This window comes from Paralichthys olivaceus, chromosome 8 (genome assembly GCF_024713975.1).
Source record: "Paralichthys olivaceus isolate ysfri-2021 chromosome 8, ASM2471397v2, whole genome shotgun sequence".
Classification (NCBI taxonomy): domain Eukaryota; kingdom Metazoa; phylum Chordata; class Actinopteri; order Pleuronectiformes; family Paralichthyidae; genus Paralichthys; species Paralichthys olivaceus.
This window is the reverse complement of record NC_091100.1, coordinates 24287408-24310177: the sequence shown is the minus strand read 5'-3', so window position 1 is coordinate 24310177 and position 22770 is coordinate 24287408. Positions and strand designations below refer to the sequence as shown.

Below are 22770 nucleotides of genomic sequence, written 5' to 3'. Positions count from 1 at the left end.
ACTACTTCACTGTCAACAGTTAAAAAAGCAGACGTTTTTTTTGCATGTTTATTTATTTACACATGTATATAACTTCCCTGAAGTTCATTTTCTCTCTTCACGTCTATCAAATGATTTATACTTAACTTAGCATGTAAACTTGGCACGTGTACATAAAATAAAAGCAATGATATAAAATGGACCAAATGTGGAGCAAGGGCATCTCTGAGAGCAGCAGTCACTTTGGCATTAACACAGCTTCCTGTCTTGTCCATCACTTTTCTTTTTTAAATCATATGATTTACTCACATTGGTCGCTCACATTGTGGAGCAATAAGCCATGTGACAAATATTATGTTGTAATAGGGGGTCCCCAACCCACTGTACTTGTGTTAAAACACAGTGTAATGGTTTTCACTGGTGCTGACAATGTCACTGTTGCACTCCAGTGTTTTGAGGACCAGCTCCAGTGCCGCTTTGTTCACGTTGAGGCTGTACCTCTGCCTGACGGCTGACAGGATGTGTAGGATGTGGCAGCCCTTCTCTGCATCTACGGGCAGAGGAGGAAACAACACACAGGTACAGTATATATCCATACAAACCAAGGCTATATGGAGACTAATTAATGTTGTTCCATTTTTCAGTGTTTCCTTGAGTTATTTAGGATTTATATTGTATTAATTATTCACATGTTACAATACAAAACATTTTATTTTGGAAACAGAAGACATTACATTAACCCTATAGTGCAAGCAGGTAAATATGTTTCACTTTTGATTATTTCAGCTCAAGAGTTACGACTCTTACACTCGAAATGCTGCCACAGAGAGGACTGTCACTCAGTCAAACCTAAAACTAGAGTCGGTCAATATTAGTCAAAAGTTTCCAACTTCATTTAGAATACAAGAACATGCTCTTACACTTCTCTCTCCTCGAGTCTTCTCTGATGATGTCTTTTACAGCTATGAATAGATCTTTATCCTGTGCAGTCACCTAGTGAGGAGCAACAGCATTAGACAGACACATATCTCTAATAAAGCCTCACAATAACAACCCATGAAATGGGTAGAAAAGAAGAAGAAAATCTGTTTCTTACATGATAGAGTTCATCCTGAGACTTGACCTTGCGGTATATGACGCCCTCTTTCTGTAAAATGTCCAGGGTTTCCTTCAGAAGCTGCCGAAGCTGCTGGTAGCCAGACGGACCTGCCACAGGCTCCTGAGCGGCCACAGAGCAGCAGGACACAAAATCACAGCTTTAATAATAAAAGACTTTAAAACAGATGCATACGTACATACTTTTAGATACAATGATTTATTATTTTATTTATTTCTCTCTGCCCCTGGCATACCTGGTCAGCAGATGTTTGAGGCTGGCAGGAGATGAGAGGCTGCAGGAGGTCTTGAACATTGTAAGGCCTAAACCTGCTTAGCGACTGCTGCTTAAAGAAATCCTCAATGATATTTTTTGCCTTGTTGAGGGGAGTGATGGTCGAGGCCCTGAAGAACAAACACAAAAACGAGGCCTTAGAATAAATTATACTAATGCTTACATCTATGCTCACATTTGATCAAATAAGTTTTGTAATGTGAAAGGATCCACAGCTCTCTTCAGGGCAAGCACAATCTTTCTGTCACCGTCTTTACTGCTCTCATGTCATCTCAAATGGTTACAAAACCTGCAGCACACACCCTGACCACCACCCAACAGGAGGCAGACAAAGGTTAGTGACTAGCTTTATAATGCTGTAGAGCTTTTAGTAGCAGAAGAACTATGTATTTAAAACAAAGACTGGTGGAAGCCGAAACAGAGTCAAAGGAAAGTGAATATTTGATCTACATTAGGTTCATTAAGTTAAATCTATGCAAAAGTTGTTTCTGTTTGTTTGTATTCTGGTGCATTAGAAAGTATAATGGCTATGATGCTATATGTCAAAGACGTGTGTGATGTTAAGTTTGTTATGGGGATTTGAAAGGCGGTGAAGTGTACTGAGAGTATAAATCAGTTTTCTGATGTTGCCAACTGCATTTGCAAATTGATTTTTGTTTAACAGTACATTTTCTGGTACTAACTTTGCAACATTTACAAAACTAGACATGACGCTGTACAGAGTCTACGAGGCCACTTTGACTATGTCATGTACATATGTAGATCGGACAGATCAGTTTCTTCCAGAACTGAGTAGGTAGAGATGAGAACCAATCATCTGGAAACTGCAACAAATCCATTTTTCATTTGTTTCACGAAGAGTTTACATGTAACAAACAACTAAATGCTGTTTCAGGGCACCAGAAAATATTTTGGCCAAAACACTGGATATGATCCTTGGTTGTCTCGACTCGGTCTCTCACTGTGTGGTAATCTGCAGCTGGAGTGGTTTGTCATAGAACTGTCTGTATAGCTGGGGAACCTCCATCATCCACGTTATCTGGGCTGTCATCACTGGGTCGTTCACTTTATCTGGTAACACACATGGACACAGGTACACACGTGATGAATGAGCAGAAGATAGAGCTACCGTGTATGTGCTGTGTGAGGTTGTGTACATGTGTATGAAAGAGTCTTGTAGGACATCACAAAATGAGACAGCATGCCACAGTGAAGAGTGACCTTGCAAGGCACAAGTGTGTGTGGGTAGAGGACTGTGTGAACCAATGCGTGTTCTTGTCTGAGCATTTATACATTCTGAGGTTAACAACCAGATATTGGTACTTTTCTTTGGGTTATTCTAATATGTTTTTAATGTAGCAGGTTGGTAATTCAGTAAACATGGAGGGTGAATTCCAATATCAAACAGCTACTATGTGCTGCAGATTAAACAAGAAGTCTAAGGGCAGTTCTCTTCACTCACAGAAGGTGGAGGCCATGATTTCTCTCTGCTGCCTTGACGTCTTGACCGGTCCTCTGACTCGGAGCAGCTCTCCAATCTCCAGGCAGCAGCGGTTCTGTTGGGCCTGTCTCAGCTTCTTAAGCTCAGCAACTGGGTTGAAGGCTCCGGGAACTGCATCACTAGACCTTCCTCCAGCTAGAGATCACAGAATAATCCAGAATATTAGTGTGGTTTGTTGTAGTTAATAAATATTATATTAGATGAATATATACATTGAATATACTAATGCTGTGTCCCTCAAGCTGGAGCGTGACTATTGATTAAAGGTAAAAGCATGTGAGATTTACAGTTTAATTAAAACGTAGAAGATTTTCTGATTATCCGAAGAACCGCTCAACTTACAAGACAAACTATTTTTTTAACTCTGTATTATTGTTCATTTATTATTGTTGATTTTATATCTACAGAGGGAGTGGGTCTTCTTCCATGGAGTCCGCAAAATGCTTTATGTTTCTACTGCAACCAAGAAGAGACAAACCAAACACTGGCTCTAGAGAGGGCCTTTTATGTTTTTAAATTACCTGAAAGCCACAGCGGGTTCTCCTACATGCTTGTAAGGGGTGAGGTGAGAGATCTTCAGTGGTTGCAGAATGAAATATCACCACTAGATCTCACAGAAATCCATCACACTGAACATTTACGTCAGTGATGTAAAACTACAGTTGCTGATACTGACATGATGTGCGTGTTATTTACATAATCAGCAAAGAGGATGTCACAACGCTAATACAAACTAATTTGAATGTAACAATATGCCCCCCCCTAAAAGGAGATGATCTTCAGTGAGTGGTGATTTGGCAAACTCAAACTTCTGTTATATCATGTGTCCAATGCTGAGGTGAACATAAACCGCATTAACAGAGACATTTAAACATGTGCAGACTCACATTTACCAGGATCCTCCTCCTCTTTCAACAGGCCGCTCTTCCAGCACAGGCAGTTTATAACACCAGTACCATCATCCACTGTAAATAGAAGGAAAAATAACCAAGCTCAGACACGGACTGTTTTGCTTTTGAGACCAAAGCAATTTGTAATTTTTAGACCACTGTAAAACAGACAGCATGTGTGTCAGTTTGTGAAATGTAATCAAACACATATTAGATTAGACTGACTATATTGTTCACCTCTGTGGAAATGTGTCTTTGGCTTCTCATAAAATTCAAATATACAATATACCGCATACAATACAGTAGTGCAAATGAACAGGTAATAGTGGGTAAGTTACATAAATAACATAATATCATAAGATAACAGTATAAAAAATACATTATAAGATTCCCTGATCCTGAATCTGTATTCAATCCCTGTATGGCATTGGGAATAAAGGACTTCTTATGTATAGACCTTGGGGCTCTGAATCCACAGCCAGATGGGAGCAGAAGTGGGTGTGAGATGTCTGTGATTATGACTTTAGCCTTCCGGTGAACAGCATTGTCAAATATATTGCAAAGTTGTTTTTGTGCCTGGCCAATCACCTTCCCTGCAATATTAACAATTTTACAGAGCCTGATTTTGATCTTTACACACAAGTGGCCATACCAAACCATGTTATAATGAAGGAGAGGATGACATGGACACTGTGCTTTATCTACAGCATATCAATCCTGACACTGCCACGGTGGGTCGCAAACACACAGACAGATTTCATAGGTAGGACATTGTTAAACTAATTTGTGCAATATTTTCTGCAATACATAAACATACACACACACATTTTAGTTGTTGAAATATCTGCATTACCTCCATAACAGAAGAAGTCGTCTCTTTCTCTCCTGTAAACTACTGTCCCAAGTACATCAACTTTGTAGATTGGATGTGAGTTATAGAAGTAAATACCTATGACACATGAATGGACACACACACACACACACACACACACACACACACACACACACACACAAACGTCAAAAGCATCAATTAAAGAGTCACTCATGCACATGTCATCTAGAGAGATCTTTAAAAAAACACTTATAGTCACTCAAAGTTGCAACAACGTACAGTGATGATATTAATTCACAAAGAAGCCAAACCAGAATGTATAAGTTATAGACTAATACATAGCTACAGATGGCTAACATGTTAACATCGATAGATAATGCAGCTAAGTTGCAAAGTTAGTTGTAATCATATTATTATTAATGCAGAGTTGAGCGATCAGACCTGAGTTTGAGTGTCGCTGAGGTGGGTGTTACCTGGCACCTGTATGGACTCAGTCATGTCCAGGATGTCTCTGACATACAGTCTGCAGAAGGCAGAGAACATCGGGTCCAGCCCCCACATTATGGAGGGCAGCTCTTCCGCTGCATCCCCCGCAGCCGCCTGCATCTTATCCTCACAGCAAAGTCAAATTAGTCACCAGGGTTCCATGTTTCCTCCACAGACTGTGCTAGCTGTCAGTAGTGAGAGTGAGCTAGCTGAGAAAGAAGTGAAGAGGTTTGTCACGTGACGCGATTTACGCTGTGAACTAGTTATTAGCTAAGGTGATCTCTGTGATGTGCAAGGAAACATGTGCTAAAGTTGTAGGAGAGCACGATAACAACTAAAGTATTCAAAAAGCATTGTACTCTGTCTGCGGCGCGTTCACGTCTCGCACTGCCTTGTGGGAAATGCAGTTTCAGGAACACAAAGACACCTGACTGCTGAGCTCACAGCCAGTGGACGCATCAACACTACGACAAACACGCAGTGCACGACGGGAGGGCTGATTTTATTCGCGAACATACGCCGCCGCGTTTTCGTGAATACTTCCCATGCGTGTTGCGCCGAGTCTCCCGGACAGAGGGGGCAGCAGAGAGCGGCAGGGCGCCGACGTGACCGCGCTCACTGTCTCAGCACGAGGGGGCTGCTGAGAGAAAGAGCGACCGCCGCGCGCTCGCGTGAACGCGCACCGACACTAAATCCGCTAGATTAGCGAACCCGTCCCGCGGCTCGAGAATATGAGGGTTTCTACTGTGTGAGCGAACCTGGACACACCGAGACCCCGGACCCGGCTTCAGCTCCGAGGAAACTACTGACCCGCAGCCCGGAGTTCAACTGTGTGGAAGGAAAGCTCCCTCATCTCCTGCTGCTTCTTGAGGAAAGAGCCCGCAGGGGTTGTCGGGCCAGTGGGTCGTCAGGAGTTTGAACAACGGCGAGCTCCTACCATTAATTGATGTTAAACCAAAGTCCTGTTTAAGTTGGTTTTCAGATGACGGAGCTCGTCGAGGTTAACACTTTCATTATTATTCTAGCGTTTAACAATGAGCCATGGCGCGCGGAAGAGCTTTTCTGTGGACTGGACATAACAGTCCGAGGCTAAGCTAGGTTTTCCATCCTCCCTGCTCTGGAAGCTCCGCGCTGACAACACTCATGTGTTATTCTTTCTCGCTGCCTCAGTCACACTTTCAAGGACACTGACTCGTTTTTAAAGTGAATTCCTCTCTGAACTTTGGAACTGAATGACCCAGGACTCAGTATGTCATTTTTTAATTTCCGTAAAATCTTCAAATTGGGGTCCGAGAAGAAGAAGAAGCAGTACGAGCATGTGCGCCGAGATGAGAACCCAGAGGAGGTATGGGACATCATCGGTGAACTGGGAGATGGAGCCTTTGGGAAAGTGTTCAAGGTATGTGAAGTCCCATCAGAGCTGCTGTTGGTGGACAACAGCCTCTCCTCTCTGTGTGTGATGTTGTGTGAGACTTGTGTTTTACATCCTCTCCCCTCTGACTAATGTCTGACACATCGTACCAGCGGTGTGACCCACCCACCATCTTCAAACCACAGCACCAGCCCTGCTGGTGACAGAGCTGGTGGCAGACATGACTGCTGAGCTCCCACCCCACACACACACATCCAATTTGTTGGTGATCTCCTGAAGCTTGTTTGCACGTGACAGACGACCACAGGCCATCAGATCCACCCATGTCTTCACAAAGCAAAGTTGACATTTCCTTACACACATTCACATGCACATAGGTGTTGGTTTGCTTTTAAAAGCAAACCACATTATTCCCCTGTCCAAAAACCAGACCCAGTTTCAAAGCAGCACCTTGTCATCATTTTAATAATGCTGAAGACAGGAGCCTCATTTGCAGTGGGAGTAAATATTATCACACAGGAGGGCTCCTCAAGTCCAATACTAGTAAGTCTGTGGCTAATAAGACCAGTGTATTTGATCATATTCTGTCTTTCTTGCCAAAGGCTATTTTTGGATGCTTTGAAATAGCTGGACTTGCCCAAGATTTCATTCCTTTGTGTAATGCTTAAATTAATCCTAATCTTCTTGCTCAGTGATTTAGTCAGAGGTGCTTAGTTTCACAGCATTCATCTGCATGGCTCACATGAAGGAAAACAGTACCAAAACAATTCTTTTATGGTCCTTTATTACATGAAAGCATTATATGTTTGTCTTCCAGAGTCAAACTGAAGGACGAGAGGTGCACAAATAGTAGATTATAGTGTTGTGTTTATGCTGTAGTATGTCCAGTGTTTTTAGTTATTCCAGTTGTAATACACCCTTGATGCTTCAGCAAGGAGAGACTTGGCTGTCAGCGTTAGTACCAAGGAGTAGATTGTACAGTTTTTTTAAATGACCACAGAGCTCGGGCAGGTCACCAGGAAGGGGCTGCATCCCATATCGCAGCAGCAACTTCATTGAGCACATCCTGCCTGCAGTGAGGCCAAAACAAACAGGAGAAATTTCCTCTGTAACAAGACACGTCTCATGTCTCATGTCTCTGCTGACTCACTGGGACGCGGTAAAGCCAAGTATTATTTGTTGTTTTTAGAACCTTTAAATGACAGGGTGTTTGTCGCAGGGCTGAGGTCTAGACAATTTCAAATTCTAACATAAACCAAGATTGGCATCTCAGAGATTCCGTGTGTTTATCCAGAGCAGTAAATGTGAACAAGCACAGATATTCTGAACTTGATTTCAGTATGAGACCAGCGAGATGTATCTGAGCAGGTTAAACAAGTTATTTGGCCATTCAACTGTCTAATAGCATTCTCATCCCACAGGCCCAGAACAAACAGACGGGCATCCTAGCCGCAGCCAAAGTTATTGACACAAAGACCGAGGAGGAGTTGGAGGACTACATGGTGGAGATTGACATCCTGGCCTCCTGTGACCACCCAAACATTGTCAAACTGCTTGATGCTTTCTATTATGACAGCAAACTCTGGGTGAGTAGTGGAAAGAGCTCTCTGGAGGCAGAGTGTTAGTAGTGTTTCCTCTGTATTTCCTTCAGAGCGGGGGGAAGTATCACCCTAATACAGCAGTTTAAATCAGCAGAACTACTTTTTAAAACACACAGTGATCATTACATTTTTTAGCAGTTAATGGTACAGTGTGTAGAATTTAGTGATATCTATTGTTGAAATTGCATGTTGCAGCTGAACACCCCTCACCTCACCCTCTCCTTCCAAACATGAAAAATAACCTGTGGAAACCTTCAATTGTTATAAAAACTCAAAAGGTGTTTAGTTTGTCCAGTCTGGACTAATGTAAAAAACATGGCAGCCTCTGTAGAGAGGACCCCCTCAATGTAAATATAAAGTATTTACATATAAAGGGATTTTTCTGGGGTAAAGAAAACTACAATTCATATAATTTAGATGAAACGAATTAGTGAAAACATCATGAGGATTATTCTACATTAAATTTCTGCCAATAGTTCCCTTTCACCTAAATCTTACACACTGAACCTTTAACAATTCCCCTTCCATATAAGCATGCTCTATGAATCACTGCTGCAGTTGTTCTGATAATAACACACTGGACCTTTAAACTTGCATTACTGTACTATCAGTGCAAGACTTTTGCTGTGTATTCAAGTTCCTTTCAGTAATATGTTATCAAAGGCCAAAGTTCACACAAGAATCATCTTTCAGAGCTGTTAATCATCATACCAGTTTATAATCCATCCACTTGAGGGCTTATACCCTTTGTTTTTCATTGGAGCTGATACTGTCTCCAAATGAACATGTGTATTTGATAACACTTAGATGACACTGCTCTAGCGTGGACCCATAAAGTTTGAAGTTGATTTGATGAGTGGTTGTCAAGGACAATCAAAACCAACAGACAGTGATTCTTCTATTCATAGTTCAGTTTCACACCAATGGAGCACCAGGCATGGACTCCTTTAAATACTGATGAGCTGTATAGATACAGTTAAGTTGCTATCAAGTCCAGATAATCTCCTGATTATCTGTGTCAGTCTATGGTACAGATAAAGTTTTGTCAGTTATTGTGGACTTTCTCCAGAGTTTTTCCTACCACCACTCTTAACTAAAATCTCTGGGCAATGTTCGAATGAGCCCATGTGAGAACACAGTAAGAGATTCTCTGGAGGATTTACAGTGAGTTTGTAACAGACGCAACACAAAAAAACCCAAAAAAGAATACAAATACCTCAGGATGGAAAAGAGGCAGATACAAATAACAAATACAACATTATCTTTTTAACATTTTAAAACAATTCTCCCAAAAACAGATCAAATATGTAGTCCAAGGACAGATTTACAAACGTGATGTGGGTATCAAGAGCAGTGAAGTTAATTAAATTGCTTCGTGTCTCGTGTGTCAATACACAAGGATAAAATAAGACAGTCAGGTCATTGTAAACGCTCCTGATTACCTGTGTATTTAATATCAGTGCGTTTGATTGCTTGCTCGCCCTTTTCCTCTCCATTGTCCTCTGAACAATGGTCCCAGCCTGATGGAGGCTGTCTGTTGATTTTTATCTTGGCCTGTGTGGCACCTGTTCCTGCAAAGAGGAGAGAGTATCCAGGACATTTCCTCCTGGAGATGAAAGCCCTTATTCCACATAATCCCATGAGAGTCTGGGAGGTCACTTACTTTACAACTGCAGGTTAAATTCACCCACTGACCCCTGCTTCCCGCTGCAGTTTTCAGTTTCACGATTTGGTTACTGTGATGTTGCCGCACTTACATCCTTTCTGGGCCTCGAAGTTGTAGGTGAGACCATGCAGTCTCACATCCTCCCTCTCTGTGCCATATGAATGGATTAGAAAATATGTGGGTGCATACTTCTCCTGGTATTTGTGTGTGTCAAATAAACAAAGCCAGAAGGAAGCCACAGCCCTGGCCCATGTGTCTCTCTGCCAGCTGCTGCTTGGACAAACCACTGTGGGGGCCATTGTACAACAGCATGGCCACTAAAACAACAGCACGCCTACAGAGAAACACTAGAATGGTGTGCGTGAATAGCCAAGACTGTTCTCAGACTTGAGGCATTGTATGTCTTGTAGGGGCTTTGTTGTTGGAAGTGGAACAGTCTTGAAAAGCTCAACCGAATTGTGGAATGCTATTGGTCCTTGGTGAAAGTTGGAGCTGATGTTATTTCAGGAAGTAAGCTGTTATTTAAATTACAGATTGATCCTACTACAAAGCTCTTAACTAAGGGATAGTAGTAAATTTGCAAAAGTGCAGCTACTTCCGCTTCCTAAGTTCGACATTTAGATAAATCTTGCTTAAATTTCTGTTTGGAGTTAGAACCATGCTATAAGGCTTACCTCATGTTTAAGCTAAATAAAAACACCCTGCTCCAGATGCTTTGCCATACCCCCTTTAATAATCATACTTCCTAGATACTCTAATCCTATTTACAGAGTAAGGCCTGGCAATGTAGCTAGCAAGCTACCCAGCAGCTGTGTGAAAACCTTTCCACAAAGTGGCCCCAACTGGGCCAATCCTCTTACGTCAACAGCCATACTGAAAGCTCCTAAATGCCTTTAAGGGCTCAGAGTGTTTCATTCATGCAGTGGAGGTTCATTCTCAAATTGTCTCAGCCAAGTCAGTAGTTCTGCACTCTAAATATTCACTGAATGTTCCAGCACGATAGATACACTGAGCTTTTTATCTCTCAAACTGAGAAACATCCAGACCATCACAATAGAGTTCAGAAGCCACTAGTTCCAGCCTGTGTATTGATGTGAATGGTCTGCACTCACCTCCATTCAAAATGCAGATTGTAGCATAGCTAACCTCTAAATATCAAATATTCAGAATACACTGTCTTACACACACTTTTACATAAATAAATACCAATTCCCAGATGTTGGAAAATAACAAAACTCTGTTCCTTTTTTTCCGTCTTGATGGCAGATCCTCATCGAGTTCTGTGCAGGAGGGGCTGTGGATGCTGTCATGCTCGGTGAGTCAGCAATTTACTCTTTGAGTAAAGTCTCTGGTTACAAGATTGAAAAGGAAACTGTTTAGAGAGCAGCACTACACAGCAAAGTTAAAAAGCAAATTTAATACATCAAAAGGGCACTGACTTTAGACCACGTACACATTCTTCTTTCATCAATACAATGAGTGATTAGCCCTACGATTAGGTTGCATAACTGTATACCAGAGTAAGGAATGCTAAGCATTTGTTTGTATGAACCTCGTCCCCCTCTGCAGAACTGGAGAGAGCCCTGACAGAGCCTCAGATCAGGGTGGTGTGTAAGCAGACTCTGCAGGCCCTTGTCTACCTCCATGACAATAAAATCATCCACAGAGACCTGAAGGCCGGAAACATCCTCCTCTCACTAAACGGAGATGTCAAGCTGGGTAAGGTCACAGTTAGATCTCACTTACAAATTATTTTTCCCAGTTTGAAAGCAAGAGTATGAGTATTGTTGTAAGCTATGAGGAAAAGGTGATTTAGTAAACATAGTAAACATACAGAAAAATCAAAGAGGCTGCTCAGCTTTTCTGTCTAAGTATTTCTTGTCCTTTTCAGTTATGTAAATTCTCAGGGAAAATCATAAATGAGTTCATAGCTTAGTTATGTTGGCTATGCGCCTTTAGCCATAGTCTCCATGTACTTTCATCATGTTTCCTCATTACTGAACTGCTGCCAACAAGAAATGTACAGTGAAATCCTCCATTCACAACACAGCATTACATTCACTTATCTGGACTGATGAAAACAGCTGATTTCAGGTATCATGTGATATCATATAGAGTAGGAAAACAGCTTTTACATTTTGAAGTTTGACACAGGTTTTGTTTTAGCTGCTCTAATGAAAGAAGCTTACAAGTTCACATGATCCCTCTTGTGAAATTACGCTTTATGCATGTCAAACAGTCATAAGAGAGACTTTGTGTAAATTGTGCCTTGTGCTGCTCTTACTCATAATGCAGAAGATTTACAGAAGCTTGTGACACAAACAATTGTCACATTACAGCTAATTATTTACATGTTATCACAGGGTGTGAAAATGTGGGTCTAATTCTATAGTTCTGCTCATTTTTCCTGCCACTACGAATAAGTTATAAAATACAAAATAAAAACAAACCAATTATTTTGAAGACATCAGATCTGAAACTGCAGAGCCTGATTCATCCCAGATTTTATACCACTCACTCTGACACAGTGACAAAGTTTAGACCTGCATCAGTGGTCTGTCTGTGTGGGTCAATGAGCATTAGCTCCTTCATAACTCTTGTGTCAGCTGGAGTCGAACATGGGTCGGACACTGCTTTGCCTTGGTGCTTAGGCATTGGTTCTGGGATTGGACGTTAATCAAAAGCTGAAATGTCATTTACCCAGCTCCGCTGAAAAAAGAGAGTGTGAGAGAAATAGAGAAACACAGGTAGGCAATGGAGAGTGAGGTAGTGTTTGGATGGACATTTGGATTTGGTGTGTAATCATGTTATTTGGAGGACTGAAGTGTCTGTGTTACACTCAAGACTAAGTCACCCCTCTAAAACATTAGATCCCACACATAAACAGCAATTGTTGGGTCCTGCTGCTCAGTGTGTGCACAAACACATGCATGCAGCAGATGCAGTAATGTAGCTTACGTAGAGGGGTGTGACTCATTGCTGATGGATGGAACAGGCTCATTAAAATAATACACAGCAAGCATTTTGTCCCCGTGACATAACACACAGGTGCTCTCTCTCTCTCTCTCTCTCTCACTCTCACTCTCACTCTCACATGTGATGTCATCATGCAAATGTAAGAGTGCTGTTACAGCAGCATATGGTTTCTTAGGCTGTGTTGTTTTTGTGTGTTTATTTAATGCACGTATGAGAATAGTGATTGTGCTGCTCAGAGGTTCACTTTTTTTTTACTTTAGACTTGGTTTGTTTTGTGGTTACATTCGGAAAATGTGACTTATTTCTGCTCAATCACATGTCTTCCAGCTGACTTTGGTGTGTCTGCCAGAAACACCAAAACACTGCAGAGGAGAGACTCTTTCATTGGAACGCCTTACTGGTGGGTGGAAAATAAATCCAACTGCTATTTCATAGTCATTCAAACTCTTTTTTGCACAACTATTACTCAGTATCAGTTTTACTTTTGCACAAAATAAAATAAACATCTGTAATCCCTACATCTCCTTTTAATGACTTCCCTTCCTTCCTTCCAGGATGGCCCCTGAGGTGGTGATGTGCGAGACGTCCAAGGACCGTCCATACGACTACAAGGCTGATATCTGGTCCCTCGGGGTCACCTTGATTGAGCTAGCACAGATTGAGCCACCCAATCACGAGATGAACCCCATGAGAGTCCTGCTGAAAATAGCCAAGTCCGATCCTCCTACCTTGATGCAGCCGTCACGCTGGTGAGTCACAGCATCGAGTTTTATCATCGAGGAAGAGACAAGGATGAACAAGCCAAATCTATTGATTCTGCTTCTTTTTGCCTTTGTTTTAGTCACTATTCAAGAAACTTAAGCTGAACAGAGATTCTTAAAGGGGAAATAAATGTTTTTAAATGTGCTTGACTTATTTTGCTATTTCCACCATTTAGGAGCCCAGAATTTAGTGATTTCCTGAAGCGGTGCCTGGACAAGAATGTGGACAACAGGTGGAATGCAACACAACTTCTACAGGTATCGCTCTCTTTAACATTTACGCAGAATTATAATTCTTGTGCTCTCTACCAGATCCCCCAAGTCCTAAATTTAACCACTTAAATCAAGTGATAATCACTGTTCCCCATCCCATACTCATGTACCACCTGCCAGTCAGAGTAGCGGAGTCCTAGGTGACATCTGTTTACCTGCCTAGTGTTAAGCACTGAACCGTGTGTCCTGGCAGGACTGACACTCATCCCTTTGTGCTTGAGCTGACGTCAGCGTAGCAGGATTTTCTTTTTCCATAGGGTTTAAGGTGCTCTGCCAAGTCAGAGCCACTTACTTCCAGAGAGGCAGAAAGGACACATCCGAACACAGACACAGGAAATACAGCAAAACCCTACAGCCAAAGGATTTATTTGCGCAGAGGAAGACTAGATGGGCTTGAAAATACAAAATGGTGGTCTGCCACCGATGAAGGTTTTGATATCAAAGAAGCTTCATATTCTCAGGCCTGCAATAGAGTATGTGCAGCAGATTTCAAAGCCAACAAAGGTGAGGTTGAGGAGAGACGCGTTGTATTTGTAATCTAATCTGACTTTGCATTAAAGTTTACTGATCTGTTTTTTTAATTTTATTGTGAAGTGCACTGAGACAGAAAATCTCCAACAGAGATGCCGTAACAGGAGGATGCAGGAAAGAAAGATTGAAATATTTAGCCTGTGTTGATCGTGTGTTTGTTGGACTTACTTTGTCATGTCTTATGTAGTAGAAATAGTCGCAGCGTCTTACACTGTGAGCAATTTATATCTCAAAATCTGTGGGAACTTTGCTGCCAACTGTGTTGAAGTGCATTTACTGCAGAAGGTGAAGTGTTTGCCTCAGCTGCTGATAATTAAATCAAAATTTGATTTATGACCATTTTATTTTTCTGTCCTTTCACAGCATTCATTTTTGTCCACCACGACTGACAGCAAACCGCTGCGGGAGATCATAGCTGAGGCGAAGGCTGAGGTCACAGAGGAGATTGAAGAGCACAAAGAAGAAGAAGAGGAGGAAGAAACAGAAGCACATCGGGTGGGTTAACGTCATGTTTGCACTTAAAGAAAATGTTAGCATTTTGTTTTGCACATCTAATCCTCCCTATTATACCAAAATGGCTTGTTTCATCATCCAAATATATTTAATATCCTCATAGAACAAAAGTTGTAATAGGGCAGCTTTGGTGAGGCGAATTCAGTAATTTAATACTGCTGATTGTAGTTTTTTGTGTGTTTACTTGAAGAGTTTTGTCCAGGGTGTAGAAACAGGACATATGGGAGTAAAGAGAGAGTGATATAATATGTAACAAACTTCCTTGGCTAAATTTGAACATTTTGGTAAACGAAAAAGGAATTAAGAATCTAACATTCTGTACCTACTGTTTCTGCCTCAGGGCCACAAACGTGCCCCATCTGATGTCAGCGTTGCCAGCTCAGAGGATGAGAAGATCCCCCTCTCTCCGTCCGTCTTGGAATCTGTCCCTGAGAAGGTTGAGCCAGTTCTACCCGTGCCAACACCCACTGATGTCATTGTGGCCAACCATGTGGTGGACACTAGCTTTGTGGAGGAGGCTGCTGACCCTGCAGCAGCAGCAGAGCAAACCAGGGAAACATCAAACACTCCAGCTGTGGATGGAGAGGTAGAACAGAAACCTGTTGAAGAAAATCTTTTAGAGGCAGGAGAAGATGTTTCCTCTCCAGAAAAAGAGACTGAACCAGAGACACCTGTTAAAGAAATGCAGCAGATGGAGATAGCTGGTGAGGATGAAAAGGAAGTGGACACAGCTGAGGTTCCTGCCACCACAGAGATGTCAGAGGTCAACGAGGGTCCTCAGGAGGAAAAGACGGCTGTTATGGAGGAATCAAACACACCGGCAGAAGAGGAGGAGGACCGGTACAAACATCTAAAGGTCTCATTGACGCTTCCAGAGCAAGATAAAGGTGTCCCCAAAGTAGAGAATGGAGAGAAACCCACCGAAATGGATAAAATAAATGCAGAAGATGAGAAGAAAGTTCCGGACAAAGCTAAGGATGACAAAGAGAGAGATTCAGACTCAGGGATGGGCTCTGCTGCCGATAACAGCAGCATAGACCTGAATCTGTCCATCTCAAGCTTTCTGTCCAAGACAAAAGAGCCTGGCTCTGTTTCCATACAGGTAACATAAACAGGACACACTCAAGTGTGACAAGTGTAGTCTGCAAACGATTGACTCCTAAAATACATGAAGCTGTTTAATGTCAGACTTGCAGAGCTGATGATACATATATGCAAATCCTTTTTCCAGGACACCAAGCGCCAGAAGAAGACACTGAAGAAAACTCGCAAATTCATTGTGGACGGAGTGGAAGTGAGCGTGACGACATCAAAGATCATCACTGATAATGACACCAAAAACGAAGAGATGAGATTCCTGAGGTATTCACCTGCCTTCATTTACATACACACCCTGTGCACCAGTCTCATGCAAATACCATGGAAATGAGTTCCTCAGTGCACAAGCTGCCAGTGTGGAGTTAAGCTCTTTAGATCCTGAATCTTTATTACCTAATTGTACTTCATTGCACAGTGCTTCAAAGCTCTATTTCAGAACTATATTAAAGGTGATGCCAGTTCACCATAGTGACCTGCTTTCAGTGAAAAAATATCTTACCATTACCATATTTTCTTCATTTTTCTTTCTTTCTTTTCTGGCTTTGCTTCCTCCTGCACCTGTGCAGGCGCCAGGAGCTGAGGGAGCTGCGTCTCTTGCAGAAGGAGGAGCAGAGGGCTCAGCAACAGCTCAGCAACAAGCTGCAGCAGCAAAAAGAACACATCTACCGCCGCTTCGAACAGGAGACCACAGTAAGTGGTATTTACATCTACTGTCCACACTACTCTGTATTTTTCAAGGACCTAATACAGAAGCGTTTTGAAACATTGCTGGCCTCATTTTTGTTTTAATTCTCTTGTGGACTTGTCACTGAGACATTTAGAATGATTCCGTTTCCACTTTTAGTAAGAGTTTAAACATCGGTCCAAGAAAAGAAGTCGCTGCTTTGACTTTTCACCATTGTCATTTCTTGTTCATAGTATTTTCTGTTGCAAAGCAACTGACTGCAGATATTCTGCTTCATGTTAGCACAAGCATGCACATACGCCCAGTGTATGCAAATTATCATGTGATGTGCGTTTTTAGATATGTTAATAATATATTATTACTTTTACAGAGCTAAAAAGCTTGTGTGGATGGACATTGTTTTAGTTTTAAATACATTGGTATGGACTTTGTCCAACATTGTGTAACATGATTTTCTCTAACCTCAATTTTCTCTAACCTCAAAACTAAGTCTTAAATTTAAGACAGCTATTTTAATGAATTACTAAACCACAAATTCTACACAAAGGTGCATAAACAACACATCTACTTTGGGGTCACCTGCATTAAAGGGTAAGTGAATAAGATTTAGGTGAAAGGGATCTATTGGCAGAAATTGAATATACTAGTTTCATCTGAATTCTATGAATTGCTGTTTTCTGTACCATAGAATGGGCCCTTTATATTTAAATAATTTAGATTTACATGGAGTGGGTCCTCTCTTCGGAGGCCGCCATGTTATTTTTTTTTACATTAGTCCAGACTAGACAAAATAAACATCTTTTGAGTTTTGATGACAACTGAAGCTACCACAGGTTCTCTTTCATGTTTTGAAGGGCAGGGTGAGGTGAGTGGTATTCAGCTGCAACATGCAACTTCACCACTAGATGTCACAAAATTATACACACTGAACCTTTAAAATAAAAAATCATCTGAAACTCAAGTGTCTGGCCAGTTGCCCTAGCTTAACACGGGAAAAAAATATGTTACTCTCTTTTTTCAATCCAAGTTCAATAATTTAAGGGAAAGTCAGATAAATTAAACGAAAATACAACAAGGCTTATCAGTAAGTTTATGTCTGATGTGAGTTATCGTTGTCTGGTAAGAAATATACAGCAGAAGAGCACGTCAGTGAATTGATGTTGCACCTATTCTGAATCAACCTTCAAGGGGTGATAGTTAAAAAAAAAAAAGTGGCAGTCTTTAATCCAAACCCTTCTGTGAACACTCCATTAAATTCATTATTTTTGAGAGTTTTTTTAGTAGTTTTCTCTCCAACTGCCTCTTTTGAAGTTTTATAGCATAATGAGGAAATTTTGAAAAACCTTGAGGAAACTGCTGGGGACCATGTGGCTGCAAGCTCCTGGACATGTTCTAAAAAAACGAACTCACTGTGTGGTTGTTAAGTGAAGTTTTACTTTGACCTTCTGCAAACAAACCCTTCCAGATGGGAGCAAAGTGTAAAAGATGATGACTCATCTGACTACTATTCTGTTTCTTTTTGTGTAGAGATCCAGATTTTTCTGATTTGTAGAAATTCAGAGGGCCAGATTCAGGGTTTGCACCAGTCTTACAGGAGCACACATGACTCATTCTTCCCCCAAACACGTGCTGTGTTTATTAAAACAGTCTACGTGGACAGTAAAATGAACCATGACGAGAGAAGGTGGTAGTACAATAGTGTGAGTGAGAATGGCTGAAATTGCGCAGCAAATCTCCCTTTGCACTGCACTATGCAGCAAAGGAGCAAAACACCAAGTTAGAGATTTCTAATGTTATCATGAGAAGAAAAAAGATGGTTCGCAAAATGGTGGTAAGCATCTGTCTCGATAATTAATGGGAAAAACAGACATCAATTTATGTTCAATTCATGCAGTATCTGTTTGGCCTTATTCGAATTGCTTCATATTTCTCAGAAAGTTGGACTTTCTATGAGCCACCCATGCAGCTGTTTGTGTAATATAGATTTTATTTGTCTACCCTCTGATGTTGTACACATTTCATTCTTCACTTGAGATTCTCTGAAATGTCGAACCATGATGAAGTCGTGGATCAAGTCTCTCATTTCCACGTCTTTCAAAAAGTCCCTGGAAGAAATTTTGTCTTTGTTCAGAACCACTGACTTGTTTCGTTGACATTCTGTGACCCTCTGTGTCCATCAGAGCAAGAAGCGTCAGTATGACCAGGAGGTTGAGAATTTGGAGCGGCAGCAGAAGCAGACGATCGAGAGGTTGGAGCAGGAGCACACCAACCGGCTCCGGGACGAGGCCAAACGCATAAAAGCAGAGCAGGACAAAGAGCTGTCAAAGTACCAGAACATGCTGAAAAACCGCAAGAAAGAGGTAAGCATGAAGATCACACAACTCTGCTGTCTTTGACTCCCTCTAACTTTTTTTTACCTGCCCAGAAGGGGAGCTTGTAAGTTTCCTATTTATAGCAGGTTGCGTTGATACTTAGACATACACACGCCTCTCTGATCTGTCTTATAAGTGTTTACATAACCTCTCTTTAGCCATGCAGGAGCTAAATCAGTCTCTGCTGCCACATCTCATTTATTTTTTCATCCAGTGCTAATCTATCCACAGCGCTTGTCTCATTTTATTTTCATCTTATTGCCCATTGTTGACCTGACACAGGGCAAACAGGGAGAGGGACTTTCTCCAAAGCGTGTGACAAATGCTATCATGAAACATTTTAAAGAGGATGTTATCCAAGCATCGCCAGAGGAGGTAACGAGGGCTCTGTTTGCGGTGGATTTTGAGCTTTGTTTCCTCTACGTGTCTTTTGTTGTTCATTTTGTTGCTGACTTTTGACTCCGTCCTCCAAACCTTCCTACCTGAGAGTGCAGTGCCCACCACAGGTTCAGAATGTGTGTGTTTGCAGTGTTTGTAATGTACTGCGATCCACAGGGAGTGGCCCATGTTATCCTTTCAGTTGTCCTTGTGCACCATGTGCAAGACTCCCATTCAGGATTTAAGTGACTTAAGTGGGATTTATTGGTTGCATTGTTTCTAAGAAAAAATGAGCGTGTATACATATGTTTTTTTAAACATGTATCCATTCCCATTGCAGACAAAATTCAGATGTAAGTGGGTTTATTTACTCATGCTGCTGTTGCTAGCTTTTCCAGAATTACCAACCCTAGCTTTAATGGCTCTTTGTTGTTGTCTCCTTTTGTTATTAAAAGAAATATTGCCAGTTGACCTTGTGCGCTGCCAAGTCTGTACTATATAGGAGAAACACTATACTCTGTAAATACAAAAGTTGGTTGAAAAGCAAATATTTTGTGTGACAGTGAGTGCTACATTGAGAGTTTACTGTCTGGTTCCTTTTGGTGAGCTGAGCCAAGTAGGCCGGATTAATGTGACTAACAAGCAGGTGAAACAGTGGTTGCTGCCAGTTTGTAACTGTCTGGTTCATCAGCTCAAGCTGTGTTTAACCTGAGGTAAACTTGGCAGAGAGCCTGTAGACGGGCAAACACACTCGAACACAGGGACTGACACACTCAGCCGGCCCCCTAAAGCCTGTTCTCTGAATACGGCAAAGAGACTTCCTGTCAGTGCAGAGGGGCCTCACTAATGAGGCTAAGATATTTCACTAATTGTTCTGGATGGAGGGTTCAGGTGCTCTGTGTGTTCTAGATACTACTGTTGTCACCTTGTGTTACCTGTGTTTGTGTGGTCGTAAACTGTTGTTTGTAATCTGTATCATCCTTGGTCCAGGAACAGGAGTTTCTTCAGAAGCAGCAGCAGGATCTGGACAGCGCTCTGAAGAAGATAATCCAGCAACACAAGCACGAGCTCGCCACCATTGAGAGAGACTGCCTCAACCACAAGCAGCAGCTGCTCCGAGGTAAACAATTATGTCTAACCATGTTTGTGCAGCCTCATGTGATGCTGTGTTCTTGTCACATGGGTCAGAACAGTCTGTAATCTACCATAAACATGAGTTTATTTTCTGTCCTGTATGTCTACATGTTGAATGGCTCGATATTGTCATAAACTTCCTCCAGCTGCACTTCTCTAACATTTGATCAGGGTCTGTGTTGAATATATCCTGTCACCATCATAAAATGACAATCCAGCATTCACATTCACCTCACACTAGGATTGGCTTTTTTTATTAATTTAAATTTGTGCCACTTTAAATGTGAACAACAGCTCTATGAATGTCATTCTGGGGAAACTGTGTGAAAACTTGCACTATTACACTAGTGTTAAATGATCTCACCTTCCGCTGTGGTCATTCAGAACAATTATAGGCATATTTGATTTCTGCCATGATGAGACTGCACTTTGTTGTATACAAGAAAAAGTGCCTAGTACTAATTATGTAACAAATCGAAAAATCGAATAAGAAAGCAGTTCGAACTTACTTAATTCACACATGTGTATGTGCTTTAAGCTCAACTTAATTTTGAAAATATCAGTGGATCAAATTATTAAAATATGTCTGTATTTCTCCCCCGCTCCAATCAGTGTTTTAGCCTCTTGTCTCATTGTTTTAATTTCATGATTCACAAACTTTAAACCCTGTTTGCACAAATATACATTCCACCAAAACATAGCTTGAGATGTGACCTCTCCATTTTTTGTGATTATGGATTCCAACAAAAAGTATAGGATCAAACAGATTACATTTTTTATTTCCTAGAATTATTTGCAAATCCTTTTCAATTTTTTCAGTCACATCTATCCATGTATTTCAACATGTAACACCATTGAAGATTATTACTTCAGCCCTGTCAGACAGCAGCATGTTAGCAGTTAGCACTGGCTCGGACTTGATCCTGTGGATAATATGTCAGAAACGTCTCAGAAATACATGTACTTAGTGAACCAAGTCACGGGAGGGTGTAGCTGTGCTTTAGGAATGTTTTAAAGAGCTTTTACTGGGAACAGAAATTGTGAGATTGTTCAAAGCTTAACAGCTGAAACCTCATTAGTTGAGATGATGTTGGTTTACACAAGCATCTCAAACATCCAGCAGTTTCCTTCTAATGAGGTAACTTCAGCCCACAAATGTTTCGTGTCCCGTGCTCCATCTTGTTTCCCTCCACCACAGAGAAGCCGAATGCTCTCAGTGTGAATCTTAATGTTGAAAAGATATAAACCACTATGTGCCTGTAAAACCTGGATCTGGATTCTGTGCTGTCATTTAGCTTTGTCTCTTCTTCACTCATGTGTTTGCATACAGCAAGGGAGGCTGCTATGTGGGAGCTGGAAGAGCGCCATCTGCAGGAAAAACACCAGTTGTTCAAGCAGCAGCTCAAAGACCAGTACTTCATGCAGAGACACCAGCTTCTGAAGAGACATGAGAAGGTACACGCCTGTTTGAGGCCCGGCCTTCCTGTCGCTCCTTTACATGGCTACGACTTCTCTGAACCTCGTTCCAGCTTCAGAATTCCCTTTAGTTGTTGCTTCTGTCAAAAAAGTATCCAAATAAAGGTTGAAAAGATTGCTCTGACAGCTCCCTACATCTCTCACATCCTTCCGTGTGTGTGCGCCCTTTGCAGGAGATGGAACAGATGCAGCGCTACAACCAGCGTCTGATCGAAGAGATGAAGAACAAGCAGACACAGGAGAGAACCAGACTGCCCAAGATTCAGCGCAGCGAGGCCAAGACGCGCATGGCTATGTTTAAAAAGAGCCTTCGTATCACCGGAGCTGCTGTTACCCCTGAACAGGAGCGGGAGAAAGTCAAACAGGTGAATGACCTGAGCTGTGTAGAATGCAGTGGTATAAATTCATTTGAACCTATTTTCTTCGGTACTTTGGTGGATGGAATATATGGGAAAATTGAGGGTCTAACAATAAGCTACATTTACCTGTGTTGCTATCGTTCAGTTTGCAGCTCAGGAGGAGAAGAGGCACAAGAACGAGAGGCTCCACCAGCAACAGAAACACGAAAACCAGATGAGAGACCTACAGCTGCAGTGTGACGCCAACATCCGAGAGCTTCAGCAACTGCAGGTATAGATTCAAAAGAAACACAAGATGTAACCTTGTAAATAAGATTCATTGTAACATTAAAGTAATGTTTGAACCTCACCTCCCTGTGTTTCAGAATGAGAAGTGCCACCTGCTTATCGAACACGAGACCCAGAAACTGAAGGAGCTGGATGAGGAGCACAGCCTGGAGCTGAAGGAGTGGAGGGAGAAGCTACGACCCAGGAAGAAGGTGAAGTGTCTCTTACAC

The 22770-nt window shown here is 41.7% G+C and overlaps 2 protein-coding genes across 2 annotated transcripts in view; one reads left to right on the top strand and one right to left on the bottom strand.

Moving 5' to 3' along the window:
- Positions 1-276: 276 nt before the first annotated feature.
- Positions 277-5666, bottom strand: stn1 (STN1 subunit of CST complex). Its single transcript, XM_069529363.1, has 9 exons — positions 5066-5666; positions 4614-4709; positions 3758-3835; positions 2832-3005; positions 2332-2440; positions 1332-1479; positions 1076-1198; positions 900-972; positions 277-529 (listed from the first exon to the last, which is right to left on the bottom strand). The coding sequence occupies exons 1-9, from the start codon at positions 5196-5198 to the stop codon at positions 372-374; spliced, it is 1092 nt and encodes a 363-aa protein (XP_069385464.1). The 5' UTR covers positions 5199-5666; the 3' UTR covers positions 277-371.
- A 107-nt stretch (positions 5667-5773) lies between these two features.
- LOC109627579 (STE20-like serine/threonine-protein kinase) overlaps positions 5774-22770 on the top strand; it is a 19442-nt gene continuing 2445 nt past the window's right edge. The window contains exons 1-17 of the mRNA XM_020084191.2: positions 5774-6477; positions 7872-8036; positions 10984-11032; positions 11287-11436; positions 13021-13093; positions 13248-13442; positions 13631-13712; positions 14622-14753; positions 15112-15873; positions 16003-16133; positions 16436-16559; positions 18735-18914; positions 20295-20424; positions 21769-21893; positions 22088-22279; positions 22419-22544; positions 22639-22752. Of these exons, the coding sequence (XP_019939750.1) occupies positions 6328-6477; positions 7872-8036; positions 10984-11032; positions 11287-11436; positions 13021-13093; positions 13248-13442; positions 13631-13712; positions 14622-14753; positions 15112-15873; positions 16003-16133; positions 16436-16559; positions 18735-18914; positions 20295-20424; positions 21769-21893; positions 22088-22279; positions 22419-22544; positions 22639-22752 (2880 nt within the window). The 5' untranslated portion in view covers positions 5774-6327. The remainder of the gene's footprint in view (positions 6478-7871; positions 8037-10983; positions 11033-11286; positions 11437-13020; positions 13094-13247; positions 13443-13630; positions 13713-14621; positions 14754-15111; positions 15874-16002; positions 16134-16435; positions 16560-18734; positions 18915-20294; positions 20425-21768; positions 21894-22087; positions 22280-22418; positions 22545-22638; positions 22753-22770) is intronic.

Bases quoted from the DNA above. Each gene is read 5' to 3' on its own strand.
- stn1 (XM_069529363.1), bottom strand. From the start codon at position 5,198: ATGCAGGCGGCTGCGGGGGATGCAGCGGAAGAGCTGCCCTCCATAATG. The intron at 1,480-2,331 runs GTGAGAGACCGA...TTTGTTCTTCAG, and splicing joins CAGCTGCAGATTACCACACA to GGCCTCGACCATCACTCCCC. The intron at 530-899 runs GTAAGAGCATGT...CTCTGCCCGTAG, and splicing joins AGACTCGAGGAGAGAGAAGT to ATGCAGAGAAGGGCTGCCAC.